The 18484-nt window shown below is 41.8% G+C and overlaps 1 protein-coding gene across 3 annotated transcripts in view; it reads right to left on the bottom strand.

Annotated features, from left to right (window-relative positions):
• The window catches only part of REV1 (REV1 DNA directed polymerase), a 54495-nt gene extending 36388 nt beyond the window's left edge, over window positions 1–18107 (bottom strand). For 2 of the 3 annotated variants that reach the window (XM_068963674.1, XM_068963683.1), the window contains exons 1-5: window positions 18057–18107; window positions 16656–16779; window positions 13235–13403; window positions 3528–3680; window positions 123–835 (exon numbers count right to left, since the gene is read on the bottom strand). In XM_068963674.1, coding sequence (XP_068819775.1) covers window positions 123–835; window positions 3528–3680; window positions 13235–13403; window positions 16656–16779; window positions 18057–18107 — 1210 coding nt within the window. Of the gene's footprint in view, window positions 1–122; window positions 836–3527; window positions 3681–13234; window positions 13404–16655; window positions 16780–18056 lie in introns of those variants that run through there. The other variant, XM_068963692.1, reaches the window with a different exon arrangement.
• Between the last annotated feature and the right edge of the window lie 377 nt (window positions 18108–18484).

The raw sequence follows: 18484 nt of genomic DNA, 5'->3' as shown, positions 1-18484 counted from the left end.
GATACTCCTCAAGACTTTCATGTTACAAGAGCTTAGCACTGACCACACCACCAGTGACAGATTAAGAACAAAACGGTAAGCACGACTGTTTCTTAAGAAAACGAGTGTAGTTGAGTATCTACCTGTGTCAGCTACAACAAGTGCGGACCTGCCTGCTTTCATTTTTTTTAACTTTTCCCTTCCTGGGAAGATACCACTACTCTGCCTCTGCAGCGCATTGACAAACTCAGTCAGTTCGCACTTCCACGTGGATATGTGGTGCAGTCTCGACCGGGAGTAGAAGTCCGAGATGAAGTTGCAGTCCGAGGGTCTGGGCGGCCCCGAGGGCCCCGCCCTGCTTGGGGAAGGTACTGACGAAGTGCTCTTTGTGCTTGAAGGCCCCTGAACGGTGGAGTGGTGAGCACCGTTGACTCGAGGGTTACTGTGCAAAGGCGGCGAGGGGAAGGGCTTAGTTCTGTGTGGATCCCGCAGAGCGTCCGCGCCGCAGGTGCTCTGCTGGGCCAGCTGCATGGCGCAGTCTCTGAAGGCGCCGCGGCTCCTCCCGGCCCCCGCGGCCTCCTCCCGGGCGGGCTCTGGGGACAGCCTGCTGGCGACACCGCTGCCGGGGGGCGCCAGGCAGTCCAAGCTCTTTAAGGCACCGTGAGAGCTGTGGGCGTGCCCATTACAAAGGGCACGGCCACCTCTGGGATGCGGAATTCCGTTCTGTTTTCTTCCTGGGAAGACAGGCTCCAGCCCCACAAAATCAAAGTCATTATCTGCAGCTTCTTCATTCCAGTTGTTCACTCCATTAACTCTGACTTCACTTTCCGTCTCAATTTTCTTAATTATGTGATTTCTAAAGCAGGAAAAGAAAAAATTTTTGTTTAAATGAATAGTGTCTGACTTTCAAGCTAAAACAATTTTTCATGTAAACTCTCTTACTGATATACACTTTAATATCTCCCCGCCGAAACCTGAAAGATTAAACCATGACTTGAATTACTGCTCTTCCAACAGAAGATAATTCTTTTCTAAACTGAAGGAGCAAGGTACTAGGAAAATTCTAGCACATTAACAGCCTTTCAGGTTTTGTTTCCTTTTTAAAAATTTCAGATACTCCCAAAGAGGAAATAGAATGGGATCTTCTTAGATTGAAGAAAAAAAACAAAAAACAATTTTCAATTATTTTCCCATTAAAAATTGTCATCTATTGATATAAGCTTTAAATACTCAGTCTGAGTCACAGTGCCTGGCATAAACTAGTAGTCAAGCATTTGCTCAATTAATACAACATGAATAATTCCTGTAAAAATGGGTAAGAAACCTCATGTGAATTCTTACTGCTATGTTTATTTTCAGTTTTTTATGTAAGGTACTGTTCAACACATTAAATCCAATACTGCTGCCCTCCTGAGGCTGGTTACTTTCCCTCAGGAAACAACCAACAGACTATATTCATTAATCCATTAATACGGTCAACTGGTGTACATAAAAAGTAAGAAAAGAAAAAGTCAAGGTGTAAGGTTAATTCAATGAAATTTATATCTAGAAAAATGAGGATGTTGGCCCTGTTGACAGGGAATTAGTGTTTCCTTTCTAAGAAATGGATTATTTAGATGCCAGGGTGGTAGGTCCAAGGCAGTCTGGACCCAGTGTCCTGATGACAGGTTTATAAAGGCAGGAACTATGACAAACGCTACACTAAATCCCATCATCCTCTAATGATTCCCGGTGACGCTCTGTAATAAAGAAAAAATTCATTCGTATTCAAAAGAATCATCTAGTAACAAAAACAAGAGTCTGAACTACAAAGCCGTAATTCACTCTACTTAGGAGAGCCCACAGCATTAGCCCAGTCACATACAGTCCAGGCTCCAGACGAGGGCACGCACTGCATCAAGGCACAGGTTAGACTACCACCCCGTCAACAGGCTTCATCTCAAGCTCCTCCTCCTAATACCAACTGGGTCTATTACTAATGACAGTCTGACTACACAGGAAAGCCACACATGAGCTGGATCCAAACATCACCTCCCATTTCTGGGCTGGCTCTGGCTGATCATCTTGTGGAATCTGACTGCCAACTCTGAGCAGGTCAAAGCCTCACAAGTGAGCACACCAAAGAGAGAAACAGAAAACCAACCAGAAACGATTAAGAGAGGAAGGGAAAAAACCCTAATGCGATGCAAGACAGAGAAAGTCTGGCCCGTAAGACAAAGAGCAAGGGAGCAAAAAGCGACATGAAAGAGCCTCAAAAAACTTTATAAAATGCACTGAACATGCCAGAAAATAAAGATCAAGAAACAAAAGTGCAATCAGAAAAGCCTTAGATCTAGTTTTCTGTTATAAATCCTAAGACTTTAAATGAGTACTAGCAACATATGCAATAGAAATGCACACACTGGGAATAAAACACTGCTCACGGCCCTCTTTCTGCCCTGCGGTGTTCCAGCCTAGGCGATCGGACACCTAAAGTGGCTGGACTGGAAATACACCATAAGTGGGTAATACATTCACTCGGCAACAACATAGATGGATCGGGAATTAAAATCTAATAGGCAAATTCTTCCTAAAATCGACACAGGGAAGAATTTCAAAACACACACACATAAATATTTTCCTTTATTAGTGGAGTAAGAAAAAAAAGATGAAGTTGTGCATTCAGAAAGTTTTCTGATATTGCCTGTACACATTGACGGTACTAAAAAAACAAAATTAGAAGTTTTAGGTAACATGAAAAACAACTTATGTAAGTGAATACAAGTTGAAGAACAAACGCCAACGAAACTACCAAAGGTAGTGACACTGGATCCCCCATGCAATTAAGACTCCTGGTCTTTTGGAAAAAACATATCCAACTCCCAAAGCAAGCAATTTAATAAATAAGGAGAAGACTCATGACAATGAATCATGACGATAAACCACTTGATATACAAGTTAAGGCAACATACCAATTAACTGTGGAGCCAATTTACCTAGGGTTACTGCAATTAAAGCTTAAAATCAAAATATTTTAAAAAAACAGACACATGGAATAAGGCCTAGATTCATTTCTAATTCTATAACCTTGAGGGTCATCAACTAAATTTTCACCAACATAAAATATTTATGTTTCTATATTGTTACTGACTTAGAATTTTTCAAAAATAACCTAGAAATGTTAACATTTCATCATCTATCTTTCTGTGTAACAGCACACAACAAACATACAGGTGGCGTAGTTTGAGAAGGTAATACTCTACAGCAAAGTACTCGTGTCAAAAATTATCACTGCCATGAAAATTCATGAAAAGTTTTACTTCTAGTAACTTAACAGCCATTGGTTTAACATGGAAATCTAATGTGAGTGGAAAAGTTTTGTTTACATTTTATTTATGAAACTGTCATGATAAAAATAATTTTTAGGTAAGACACCCACCCCTATACTTCAACAGGATTAATATAGATGAATAACCAAGTTTTATGTCTGTTTCTATCTTGAGTAGAGCAGGGGCCATGCGCACTGCTAAACCCCAGCTCTGCAGTCGCCCCAACCCAGACGCACTTACACCCTGTCGTTGAGCTGCTTGGTGATGTTGCTGGGACCGGGGAGGGGATCCTCAGGTTTGCACACAGGATTAAAGTTGAGACTTTTCTGTACAGAGGACTGCTTGCTGTACAGCTGATACGGAATGCAGGACAGGAGTCGTCCAGCTTTGATGCTAAAACAAAAAAGTCAGACCAATTTAAAAGTTTAATACTTGGGGTACACGAGCTTCACAAAAAATGAATGTTCTCAGTAACAGGAGTATTCCACCAACAACATGCCATTGCTCTTTCTAGTTTATTCGTTCCTCCTTTGTTTTAGTGGTCCTAATACAAATCAAATCCCTTATGATTATACAGTGGAAGCGAGAAATAGATTTAAGGGACTAGATCTGATAGAGTGCCTGATGAACTATGGAATGAGGTTTGTGACACTGTACAGGAGACAGGGATCAAGACCATCCCCATGGAAAAGAAATGCAAAAAAGCAAAATGGCTGTCTGGGGAGGCCTTACAAATAGTTGTGAAAAGAAGAGAGGCAAAAAGCAAAGGAGAAGAGGAAAGATATAAGCATCTGAATGCAGAGTTCCAAAGAATAGCAAGGAGAGATAAGAAAGCCTTCCTCACCGATCAATGCAAAGAAATAGAGGAAAACAACAGAATGGGAAACACTAGAGAACTCTTCAAGAAAATTAGAGATACCAAGGGAACATTTCATGCAAAGATGGGCTCAATAAAGGACAGAAATGGTATGGACCTAACAGAAGCAGAAGATACTAAGAAGAGGTGGCAAGAATACACAGAAGAACTGTACAAAAAAGATCTTCACGACCAAGATAATCACAATGGTGTGATCACTCACCTAGAGCCAGATATTCAGGAATGTGAAGTCAAGTGGGCCTTACAAAGCATCACTACAAACAAAGCTAGTGGATGTGATGGAATTCCAGTGGAGCTGTTTCAAATCCTGAAAGATCATGCTGTCAAAGTGCTGTACTCAATATGCCAGCAAATTTGGAAAACTCAGCAGTGGCCACAGGGCTGGAAAAGGTCAGTTTTCATTCCAATCCCAAAGAATGCTCAAACTACCGCACAATTGTACTCATTTCAAACGCTAGTAAAGTAATGCTCAAAATTCTCCAAGCCAGTCTTCAGCAATAAGTGAACCATGAACTTCCAGATGATCAAGCTGGTTTTACAAAAGGCAGAGCAACCAGAGATCAAATTGCCAACATCCGCTGGATCATGGAAAAAGTAAGAGAGTTCCAGAAAAACATCTATTTCTGCCTTATTAACTATGCCAAAGCCTTTGACTGTGTGGATCACAATAAACTGTGGAAAATTCTGAAAGAGATGGGAATACCAGACCACCTGACCTGCCTCTTGAGACATCTGTATGCAGGTCAGGAAGCAACAGTTAGAACTGCACATGGAACAACAGACTGGTTTCAAACAGGAAAAGGAGTACGTCAAGGCTGTATACTGTCACCCTGCTTATTTAACTTTTATGCAGAGTACATCATGAGAAACGCTGGACTGGAAGAAGCACAGGCTGGAATCAAGATTGCCGGGAGAAATATCAATAACCTCAGACATGCAGAAGACACCACCCTTATGATAGAAAAGTGATGAGGAACTAAAAAGCCTCTTGATGAAAGTGAAAGAGGAGAGTGAAAAGGCTGGCTTAAAGCTCCACATTCAGAAAACGAAGATCGTGGCATCTGGTCCCATCACTTCATGGGAAATAGATGGGGAAACAGTGGAAACAGTGTCAGACTTTATTTTTGGGGGCTCCAAAATCACTGTAGATGGTGACTGCAGCCATGAAATTAAAAGACGCTTACTCCTTGGAAGGAAAGTTATGACCAACCTAGACAGCATATTGAAAAGCAGAGACATTACTTTGCCAACAAAGGTCCAGCTAGTCAAGGCTATGGTTTTTCCAGTGGTCATGTATCGATGTGAGAGTTGGACTGTGAAGAAGGCTGAGCGCCAAAGAATTGATGCTTTTGAACTGTGATATTGGAAAAGACTCTTGAGAGTCCCTTGGACTGCAAGGAGAGCCAACCAGTCCATTCTAAAGGAGATCAGCCCTGGGTGTTCTTTGGAAGGAATGATGCTAAAGCTGACACTCCAGTACTTTGGCCACCTCATGCGAAGAGTTGACTCATTGGAAAAGACCGTGATGCTGGGAGGGATTGGGGGCAGGAGGAGAAGGGGACGACAGAGGATGAGATGGCTGGATGGCATCACCGACTCGATGGATGTTAAGCATGAGTGAATTCCGGGTGCTGGTGATGGACAGGGAGGCCTGGGGGTGCTGCGACTCATGGGGTCGCAAAGAGTCGGACATGACTGAGCGACTGAACTGAACACAATATAATTTTAATTAAACATGAAGAGACGTGTCTGAAATTTTAAAAACTAGTGGCCAATAATCTCACATTGAGGAGGGGAAAACTAGAGAATAGGATGAGAAAAGTTTAAATACAGAGCTGGACTAGTCAATATTTTAATCATCATGACTTTAATATTAACCACAATCTTTCCCCGAAATCGCTACAGATGGTGACTGCAGCCATGAAATTAAAAGATGCCTGCTCCTTGGAAGGAACGTTTTGACAAACCTAGACTGCATATTAAAAAACAGAGACATTACTTCACTGACAAAGTTTCATATAGTAAAAGCTATGGTTTTTCTAGTAGTCAGGTATGGATGTGAGAGATGAACCATAAAGAAGGCTGAATGCCAATGAACTGATGCTTTTGAGCTGTGGTGTTGCAGAAGACTCTTGAGAGTCTCTTGGACTACAAGATCAAACCAGTCAGCCCTAAAGGAAATCAATCCTGAATATTCATTAGAAGGACTGATGCTGACGCTCCAATACTTTGGCCACCTGATGAGAAGAGCCGACTCATTAGAAAAGACCCTGCTATCAGCTGGGAAAGAGTGATGGCAGGAGAAGGGGACAACAGAGAATGAGATGGCTGGATGGCATCACCAACTCAATGGACATGAGTTTGAGCAAACGCCAGGAGATGGTGGAGGGCAGGGAAGCCTGACATGATGCAGTCCATGGGGTCGCAAGGAGTCGAACACGACTAAGCAACTGAACAACAACAACTACAACAATCTTTCTCCAGTTCACACACAATCATCGAGGTTTTCTCAACCCATCTCACATGTCAAGTTTCCCCAGAATAACGGGACTGGATGAGGATCTCCCATTTCTAAGATTCACGTCAGGTCTATTACATGTGAAAGCCTGTAATACGAAGCACAAAAGAAAGAACCTCAACTTTGAGAGAAGTAATTTATACTACTTTATATGTATAAATGTGACAGAGACAAGGCCACTGGAAGACAGGAACTAAGCCAAGTTATTATATACACCTGTGTATCCGCTTCCAAACAGTCACTACCTACATACCAAACATCACTGGGGTGAATCAGGGGGCATGAGCAGTATAATGCCAGACAGCCCTGGCCCATTAACAGACAATCCCAAACACCTACTATAACTACGAACTAAAACCAAGTTCATTAAACTAATACTTGCTTTCTAATAAACTGAGTTACATATGGTTACTGTGTCTTTAAATATATCATTTTCAATTCAAAATTGAAACACTTGAAAGCATGTGTGGCTTTAAACCTAAACTACATATTAAGAAAGCCACCATTCAATTATTTAGGAAAAAACAAATAAAGAGTAAAATACTTTTCTTATTATCTGACAAATTCAAAAGTTTTGACGTTTTCCTCAAAGGGCACGCCACAAATCTTAAAAAAAAGTGTAAGAAATTACTGAACTGGCTTAAACAAACAAACCAATTCAAAATATTGAGTCAACAATTGTGACTACTGAAAAACATATGATGATATCCTAAAAATGGAAATGTATCATGTTACAAACTAAGTCCTTTTTGTAATTATATCAGTATATAATTCCCCCCAAAACACCTTCAACTTTAGGTAGCATTACTAAATATGCTGAAGTATTAAATTACGACAGTGGAAAACATTACTACTGACAACACACTTCAATTCTCATTTACCTAAATAAATTTACCATCAGGCTAAAGTTAGTTTTTTGGAGAAGGCAATGGCACCCTACTCCAGTACTCTTGCCTGGAAAATCCCATGGATGGAGGAGCCTGGTGGGTTGCAGTCCATGGGGTCACGAAGAGTCGGACACAACTGAGCGACTTCCCTTTCACTTTTCACTTTCATGCATTGGAGAAGGAAATGGCAACCCACTCCAGTGTTCTTGCCTGGAGAATCCCAGGGATGGGGGGAGCCTGGTGGGCTTCTGTCTATGGGGTCGCACAGAGTTGGACATGACTGAAGCGACTTAGCAGCAGCAGCAGCAAAGTTAGTTTTTATCAAGATGACAGACTCCATTCAAATAAGAGAATGAAAATCCTAAAACAGGACTATTTATTAATCTCCTTTATTCTTTATCAGACTAACTTTGCTTCCTTTAACCACCGGCCTCTGCTGCCTGGCCACAGATCTTTGTCTTCTTAGCATCTCCTATCCCACCTGCTCCCCCAGCCCCAGCAGCAGAGGGACTTGGCCCTACCCTGAGCGTCTGCCTGCTTCATCACACTCAGCACAGCTGGGACTAGGGGGTGAGCGGAGATTGAAACGGTGCCCGATGTGCCAAGGGCACACCAGAAGGAAGACCCAAGGGCAGCAAAGCCAGGACATGCTCCACTGTCGTGCTGGCTTCTCCCAGCCTCCTGACAGTTTGCTGGCTGACCAGACTCTGGAGGTGCTCTCTGTGGTCAACACTGATCGCACACGACCCCTGTGAAGACTGAGGCCACCTGGCGGAACCTAAGGCTTATGTAACTCAGCCCATGGAGACTGGTAAGAGAGCCAATTCTAATACTGCAGGTTTCGACATCCTCAGAGATGCCCAGCAAAAGCAACTAAAGCTCAGTACATCATCATCATGTTAGACAAGGGATTTTTAAAATTTCAAACCCAAACCACTATACACACATTGTACATTCCTAACTGTCATGACTTATCCATCTGTCCAACTACAGACATGGCAAAAGCATTATCTGAAGGCATGTTTCTCAAAGATCTTCTTTTAAGACACCTCTCAGGGATTAACTTGTAACATTTTCTAATTTCACTGCTTATCCTAAGCACAAAGGAACTGTATATTTTCTACTATTTTTAAGAAAAAAAAGCTGAATACCAAATATCAAAATTCAAATTTCAAGATCAAAAGGAGTTTCACTTTACCAAAAGATACTACTACATGAGTTCTTTAAACAGTGGAGTTCCTTCATACACTGAAAATACCCTGGTATATATGAAAGATGTATATATATATATATATATAATAAATATATTCTATTCAGTGTATCAGATGCATATTCAATGATGTGAAATATTTACTTACTTTGTCCTCTAGCCCCAATAAACTTGTCTCTAAAGTAGAACTTTGCTTCTAACAGTCCTCTAAATCATTTCCTATGCTGACACAATGAATTTACACTGACAGTTATAACCAGAATCTGGAAAATTTTGTAGAAATCGAGATATGAACTTCACTACGTTGATTTCTATTCCAAACTCTGTAGTATCACTGTAGCAATACCAACTTCTTTGAGTGAAGTGAGTGAAGCCGCTCAGTCGTGTCCGACTCTTTGCGACCCTGTGGACTGTAGCCTGCCAGGCTCCTCTGACCATGGGATTCTCCAGGTAAGAATACTGGAGTGGGCTGCCATTTCCTTCTCCAGGGGATCTTCCCAACCCAGGGCTCGAACCCGGGTCTCCCGCATTGCGGGCAGATGCTTTATCCTCTGAGCCACCAGGGAATCCCTTACTATCTTCTTTAGATGACAGCAATTTTGCTCATCAAATGTCGTATGGTTCCAGCCAACGTCCCAGTCATTCTCTATTAGAAAACCCCTGTCTAACACCGTATATTCACCTGCCCATCTAATTCAGGCATCTGTCTTCTTCCTCATTCAAAAGTGAATTTAAAGCAAGAAAGGAATGAATTATGTGCTGAGGAAAAACTGTTTTTGCCTTATATTCTACCACTAAACAAAAATTCTTCATTCATTCAACATTAAAATTCCCTTTGTCCCCACCACCCTGATCACCTAAGCTTTCCAACCACTCACCAAGATTGTACAAGCTCAGAAAAGGAAATAACAGGTAAGAACACATATATATAACTTGTTGTCCTTTATCCTACAGGGCCCAAACTGCTTTTTACTTTTCACTACAAATATAAACTATTCACAGTCATTCTTTAGCTCCTGAAAACCAGGAATATATTTTCTTATAAATATTATCTACAACGTGGGGGGGGGGGACTGAAATGTGTGTACTGAGTAGTTGGCCAAGTAAAAATAATCTGAGAAGAATTCTGCAGTGTTGTGAGAGAAAAAAGTAAATACTCAAGATAATTTAAAAAAAAAAAGATGCAAATATAGACCAGAAATGAGAATCATGCATATTTTCTATTAAGAATTGAGGCAAGACACAGAAACAAAGGGGAAAGTCACGAGATAAAATCGCAGCCAACTTATGCTCGATCTGAATAAGCACTCTAATAATTACGTAGAGCGTAATTAGAAACAGTTTTACTCCATATGAAGTGTGAGGCTTCACGGCACCGCAATTATGTGACAGACACGAGCATGCGCAACTCAGGAAGGAAGGGCGCACTGACTGGGAGCCAGCAGTCCCTCCCACGAGAAGACCCTGTGGGCTGGCGTGAACAGGAACCTCTCTCCTCGGGGCCCAGCCCGGGAGAACCAGGCTCTCTTGCCATGGGAGACTCAATGCAAAACGGACGACGAGAACAAAACAGACTTGGAGTAACACAGCCCCATGGTTTCTACTGTGCTCTGCCCTGAGGAGCCAGAGGGGTGACCAGAGCGGCTTCCTAACTACTTCACACTTCAAATTTCCACATCAAATTGTCTGCAGAAAGGGATTAACAAAAATGTGAAAATCACAAACTCATACTATACCATATACAACCGTAAGATTCACACGACAAAGCCTTCAGTAACGTAACTCAGAACTTGAACTAATGCACACAGGCTTCTCATGAAAGGACTCGCCTGCCTCTTGGAAGTCGTGACCTCGTAATCATGCCTGTATTAACTCGGGTTTAATGGCACCTTCACAGGCATCAGGGAATGTGAATCAAAGCAATCAACCCGCACACTTAGAAGAGTTAGTCACTTTTCAAACTGCTCAAACCAAAAACAGGAAAACCAATTATAGAAGAGAATACCATATATCATCCTTTAAATAGCTAATATAATGTTCAAATTTTTAAGTATAATAAACTCATTAAAGCACTGCAATGGAGAAGAGATGAACAAGACTGGGATTAGAGCATGGAAGCAAACAGCTCTGATTTCCCCTGCAGAAGCCCATGCTTATGATGGCACGGACACCAGGCATTTATGTCATGTATCAGGGCACAGCGCTGACTGATCCATTTCTAGAGAGATGAACGAGGCAGTTCTCCTGTAACAACTTAATTCAGTGCAACGAGCAGACCCAATGTCGAGTCAGAAGCCTGGACTCTGGATTCTGCCACTCAGGCAAATCAGCTACCCTTATCAGCCCTGCCTTCTCCTCCACCACATAAAGCAGATACATCACATAGTCATGACTCCAAAGTCACTTCAGTTATTTAAAAACAGATCATTAGGTCTAAAGGTGTATTTTATAACTTGTCACTGCCTCAGCTGCGATTATTACTGAATTACCCCTCTAGCTGCATTCAGCAAAAAAGAGCCAGTATAAAGAGCTGTCATGAAGACCACCATTTTCTAAACACGTTAACTTACACCCAGCCAGGGCCCTCCTCACCCCTCTTTCCTATCATCCACGATCTCCCTTATTCTCCCCAAAGCCAAACAGCCCCAGACCGCAATCCCAGCCCTAGCAAAATGAAAGGACTGTGTAAGTGCCCACACATGGCAGAACTCTGACATAATACTAACCTCTTATACGAAACTTCACAACTCCTTTTTAAGAAGACACGCCACTAAAAGCCATGTGGATAAGTCCTATATAACGAACAGTGACTGGGTCCTCGGAACACAGCACAAACATGTTCCAGGGATGAGTCTTCAACTTAATACACCAAGACTTAAATTAAAAAAACCCTTGTCTATATGAATAATTTGGCTTTCTGGAAGCCAAATGCACTTTTCCCCTAAAGGTACCTTTGACTCTCTGGAACTGATTTTTCTAATACTTGGTCATGTTTATAGAATAAAAATAAAATAGCAGAGCAGCAGCAGCTTCTTTCGTATTACGTCTCTACAAGACGCGAAGCACCGTGCCAGGCAGTCTGCGTGAATTATTTCTAGCTTTCACATAATCCTAACAGGTAGACAGTGATCTTCTTTTACAAACGAGGAGGAAGGTTCAGAATGGCTGCACCCCTGCTCCTGTTACAATCCAAGACGACAGGGACCCTGAGCAGCAGAGCTGGCACATGAACCCAGCTTTGTTTCCAGAGCCCAGGCACAGCCTTTCCACAACATGCTGCCTCTCACAAATCCATGCTGCTGTATCTGCGACACAGAAGGCCTGAACAAGTCTAAATCTACCGAATAAATTAATTTAAGGTGTCAGAATTAATGAAATTTAGGGTAAGAATAAAAGCTTTGGCGGCTGACCTAAGTAATTTCTAAGTTTGTGTCATTAACACTCCACTATACAATCTGACCATTCTCTCATATACTGATTACAATCCATTCATGCATAAATCATGATTTTAATACTTTCACTTTTAACTTTCACTCACTCATATAAATTATATGTGAATCACTTAAGTTCTAGCTCATCCTCAAATTTCAGATGATGTATTTTATGTTAGAAAGTTACAAAGAATGGCCACCACTGATTTACAACACACCAGTTCCAAACCAACAGCCAAAAAACTAGAACAACTGAGCAATAGGTATTAACAGTGCTGCAAGCTGCCCTCCTCGCCAAGAGCGTCAGGCCCACATCCTCCTCATCTCCCCCCAGCATGTACTACACTGTTAACATATGATACGAGCTTACTCAGTTCAGTTGCTTAGTCGTCTCCAACTTACTCACATATTGTTCATTATCTGTTTCCCCTAGTAGAATGGAAGCTCCCAGAAGCAGGGGAGGGGCTCTGCTTTGCTCGATGATGTATTCCCCAAGTACAAAGAGCACTGTCTACTGATAAGAGGTGCACAAACATTTGCTAAATGAGTAACAGGCTTAGTCAAGCCCTTCCATCCCTGCCTCTTACTGTCACTTGAGTCACCTTCCCAAGTTCTGGGAGCTGAGGGTGCAGGAACACGAGCATCAGACCACAGGCTCCGGAACTATGACGCAAGGCTAAGCAGTACAGCTGCTGCTGAGCTGCCACGTCGTGTCCGACTCTTTCGCGACCCCATGGACTGTAGCCCGTCAGGCTCCTCTGTCCATGGGGTTCCCCAGGAAAGAATACTAAAGTGGGCTGCCATTTTCTTCTCCAGGGGATCGACCTGACCCAGGGATAGAACCTGTGTCTCTTGCATTGGCAGGTGGGTTCTTTACCTCTGAGCCACCCAAGGAGCAGAGCAGTGTTGTTTAAGATACTGATTACTCTTCACCCTTAAGTTAAAAGGTACTGCAGGTTAGGTAAGGGTTTATAATACAAATAAGCATTCCAATTTCCAAAACCGCTTTAAAAATTAAACTTACCTTTCCACAATCCATTCTGGTCGAATTACTTTTTCTCCCTTTAACTCTTTGATTTTGGCATTAGGAAGATTTGTGGCAATGATGTGTGTTGTTTTGGATCTGGAATAATACACGTGATACTGGCCTCCATGCAACATCATTAGCTTCCTCAATTCCTCAGCAGATGGATCTGTAAAATTAATAATAAAACACGCTGAAAGTTTTACATATAAGAAAGTAGAAGTAGAGCACTAGCTGAACGATCCCTTCAACTGGATGATCTAACGAACACATCACTGGTTCACTTTCTCCTTGGCTGTGCTGTCAGCAAACAAAGCTGGGAGGAAAACCACAAAGTGATAGTGCTATTCTGCCTTAAGCAGCACAGCCGATTCTCCTGGCCGCTAATAGTCAACCAACACAGAAACACCTCAGCACAGCCGATCCTCCTGGCCACTAATAGCTGACCAACATAGAAACACCTCCTGCCGGCGTCCTTGGTGGCTCAGGGATAAAGAAGCCATCTGCCAACGCAGCAGACTTGGGTTCGCTCCCTGGTCTGGGAAGATCCCATATGTCATGGAGCAACTAAGCCCGTGCGCCACAACTACTCAGTCTACTGAGTCCCCCGGCTCTAGAGCCCGGGAGCCGCAACTACTGAAGCCCACTCCCCCTGGACTCCGTGCTCCACACAGGAGAAGTCTCCACAGTGAGAATGCCGTGCACCACAGCGAGAGAGCAGCCCCCATTCCCTGCAACTAGAGAAAAGCCCACGTACCAACAAAGACCAATGCAACCGAAATAAGTAAAATTACTTCTTAAAAACTCATCCACATAAAAAAAAAAATCTTAGAAAAGCAAAAAACAAAAACAGCTACTGACAAGCGAGGCCTCGAAGAGCAGACAGGCACCTCAAGTAATGGATCTGGTGCTGGCAGCAGTTCAGTGTTAGAAACGGCGAGGATCTCCCCACCGCTTAAAGCCACTGTGAGCAGACTTGCCGGAGGGCTGGTTAGACTTCACTCCTATGAAGCTATCTAAACTTGTACTTAAGAAAATATAAGAAAAGTTAAAATAATCTTATTTGGTTTCCTAATACGAACTTGCATCAAAGCCAAAACGTAAACCAAAATAAAAAAAAGAATTGCCAACCAAGAAGCACCGTTTTATCCCCAATTCTGTTTCAAATTATTTTATTCTTAATAAAACTCAGAAGAATATCTTCAATATGAATCAATGTGGTTTATGCTTTCCCATAAAAATGTCTGACTCACTAAAGTTATGTTATGATTGGCATTACTAGTATCACATTAAATTAATTAGTTTCAATAGCTCTGTATTTCTTTTCATTTTTATCCTAGGAAAAGGAAAGGAAAGTGAAAGTCACTCAGTCATGTCTGACTCTTTGCGACCGCATGGGTCCATGCAATTCTCCAGGCCAGAATGCTGGAGTGGGTAGCCTTTCCCTCCTCCAGGGGATCTTTCCAACGCAGGGATTGAACCCAGGTCTCCCACATCGCAGGTGCATTCTTTACCAGCTGAGCCGCAGGGAAAACTGCATCACACCTCACACAGCAACAGCTACTGGGGGGTGATATCCACCGGAAGCTTGTGTATCTTCTTGGCTATTCAAGCAACAGATTGTCTTTAAGCACAAATAATACAAATCCAAGCATTTAAATGAGTACTTTTATTAGAATAACTAACTCGGTGAGTCTGGGTCTTTAGAAGAAACATGCCCTTAACAGGAATTTTGGTAAGGGTTTTATCATGAACAACCTAACCTTACATCTAAAGTAACGAGAGAAAGAAGAACAAACAGAACTCAAAGTTAGTAGAAAGAAAGAAATCATAAAGACAAATAATACCAGAAATGAAAAAAGTTAAAATGGACACCAGGGAAAGACAGACTCCAAAAAGACTCCTGTGAGCAGCTATATATGAGAAGAAATGGACAAATTCTCAGACAGGAATAATCTCCCAAGACTGAGCCAGGAAGAAATAGAAAGCATGAACAGACCAATTACTAGTACTGAAATCGAATCAGTAATTTAAAACCCCCAATAAAGGTTTCTCTGGTGGTCCAGTGGCTAAGAAGCCACCTTGCAGTGCAGGGGACACTGGTTTGATCCTTGGTCTAGGAAGGTCCCACATGCCGAGGAGCAACTAAGCTGGTGTGCCACGATTACTGAGTCCAGGAGCTGCAACCGCTGAAGCCTGCACACCTAGAGCCTGTGCTCTGCTACAAGAGAGGCCGCTGCACCACAAGCAGAGAGCAGCCTCCACTTGCTGCACCTAGAGAAAGCCCACGCAGCAACGGCCAAGAAACAAAAAAAACCCAATAGGCAAAAGGCCAGGACCAGATGGCCTCACAGGTGAAGTCCACCAAACAATTACAAAACTTGGGTGTTTTGTTCTCTAGCCAAAACGCTCTGAAATGTATATACTACGGACCAGCTTAGGGAAGGAGGCAAATCTAATGAATGAATGAATGTGACTCCAGTTTACAGAAGTGAGGCAAGGAGCTGCTCACCACAGTGAGAGCACGAAGAGCAGCAGAGGAGCGGCAACGCGTGAAGGCCAGACTAGACATCAGGACAGTCCTGCCGACCAGAATCAGAGAACGCCAAGGTGGACATGCAGGCGAGCCACCCCACCAAGAGCAGAACAGGGGACGACCAAGGGGAAGCGGTTCACGGAGACCTTAAAAACAAGGGGCTGACAGCCAACTAAGAAATGGACGGGAAAAGTGGGCTCCTGGATGGCCGGTACAACAGGAAGCTGATGGTTGACACTGTAAATTAAAATTCTCAATCTCCTCTCCAACTCACAGAGAAAAACCATCCTGTCCCTTCCAGACACTGGACTCAGTGACAACAGGCACGGCAGGAGGAGAGGAGGGACGCAGAAGGGGAAAAATACAGGAGAGTAAATGAGACTCTGCTTCCTCAACAGTGAGAACTGGGCCCTCAGCTTTCCTGCAGGCAGCCAGATGCCAGCTGCTGGGCTTACACTTGACTCAAGGCCACACGCTCAGAACCTAACGCCCGGTCCTCCCACCCCCAGCCCCAAAGGGCCTCTGGACAATTACAGCTGAAGAGTCACCAGGGGAGGGTCCCTACAAGGTCCCCCTCTTCGAGGCTCACAGTTTACAAAGCCCCACATGTGTGATGAGCTGTTTAAACAGGACTACAACTTTTCATTTTAAACTTCATCTGACTTTAAAAAAAAACACATACTTTGATAAAAATTAAAATAAGACCATGGCAAGCAGAGACGAGATGGAAAGGAAGCGTGAGGAAGGAGTATCTAAGCAGAGGGTCTTACTTCTATCTTTTTTATATGCAAGATAAATAATTAAAAACAGAATTTAAAACAAGTCACTCCAATCCTTAAAAAAGGTACACGTAAAATGAGATAAAAAGTTTAAGATGCAGTCAACCTGTATATCCATTAACATAGATGGCGACTCCACTAAAAATTGATGAAGTTCCGTCCTTCTGGATAGCAGCATCTGATCGAAACTGTTGCTCCAATTTCTGGACCTTGGCGGCCATATACCCACCCTAGAATTCAAGAAAAGGTACACTAATCATAAAAGTTTTATTTCCTTCCCATCTCCCCATTTTAAAAAGGAAAAAACAAAAGCCCTTACTCTGTGATGTGATCAACATACAAAGATGACGTACAGCATAATTCAAGGTGATACAACAGGCAGGTCAAAGTTTTCCTGTTAACTCAATTTTTAATAATTCTGCCCATAACATTGTAAAGCAGTTACCCTCCAATTAAAGAAAAACCCTATCACATTCTTACAACAGTAAGTGCTATGTTAAAAGAGGGAAAAGGTAAGTCTGGAATAAGTGTAATATCACAGAATATTGCTCTTATCTACGAAAGTTATGCCAAAGTTTAAACCAATTAAAAATTTGACAAGTATATTTTAGACTGGCTTCCACTATCTTCTCTGTTCAAACCAGCAGTTACCCATACGTGTGGATAACAATACAATAAACAATTCTGTGGTTAAATTCTGGATCTAATCAATCTGATAGTAGTACTAAAGTTCATAACAACCACCTAAAAACAGAATGTAAAAACATTATTACGTCTGCTAAAGACTTTTAGAAATCTATGAATTCAGCTATACCTTTCCTGAACACTGAAATAATTAAGCAAAATCTATTAAGACTTATCAATCTTACTTTATTTATAAAGTCTTCAAAGTAAAACTGTAGATGTCTAGAAGTGGTATAGATTTTCCCCAAAATGGAAATGACTTTAATACTGTTTTTGATTATTCAAATATCACATGCCATTAAACATTTTTTTTTCTTTTCCCAGAAAAGAAGAAAATTTAAATTAGCTGTGCTCCATTCACTGCTAACATTATGGGATCTTACTTTCAAAGCTTATTTCTGTGCCTAAGAACACAAGAAGTTTTACACACACAGGATCACATGTAATATTCCTTTATACCACAAGACCATCCTGCCAGGTTAGCACACAGCTAAATGATGGGTACATACTCTTCTATGCTACAGAAGATAACTTACTTGACCAATCCCGTAACTGGATGTCTATGTTTTCCTGTTTTCTAGGATTATTAGCACATCTGTGATAAAATGATGATATAACAAATTCTGTGCACTAGAACATTTATTTCCTCAGGACAAAATTTCTCACAGTTTAAGCTTTCAATATACTGTGAATACACACAAAGAGTTGGTGTGTAAAGTGATTTACAATTTAGAAAAGACCTTAAACCACATCATAAACTAAAAGAAGAATGAAGAATACCTAGACAGTTCAACATAATTATTTTTATTCTTTTAAAACACACCCATTTTTCCCAGTCATCTTCAGCTCTCTTCCTCCATCCACCTCGTCTCATGGTGGAGCTTCTGTATTGGGGGGAAGAAAAAAGAAGTGCTTCAATTTCTTAACAAACTGTACTACTAATTGATACTATACTTCAATATCAAGAAAAATGAGAAAGTAAAATAAATTCAAATGTTCGATTCATTAAAGCTGAAAGTATAATACTGAGGAAATTTTTCCAAAGCATATCATTCTCCTACTTCACCCCAAACTCCTTGCAGATATATCAGGTTGAAATATCAGACTTTAATTACAACTAATTTTTATTTTTGGCCATGCCATGCACATGTGGGATCTTAGTTTCCTGATCAAGGAATGAGCTTGTATCTTCTGCATTGGAAGCACGGAGTCTTAACCACTGGACCACCAGGGAAATCCCTTCAATTTTAA

The sequence above is a fragment of the Capricornis sumatraensis genome, chromosome 1 (genome assembly GCF_032405125.1).
Source record: "Capricornis sumatraensis isolate serow.1 chromosome 1, serow.2, whole genome shotgun sequence".
Taxonomy (NCBI): Eukaryota; Metazoa; Chordata; class Mammalia; order Artiodactyla; family Bovidae; genus Capricornis; species Capricornis sumatraensis.
Note: the sequence above shows the minus strand (reverse complement) of the source record. Positions and strands in the feature narration are given on the sequence as shown.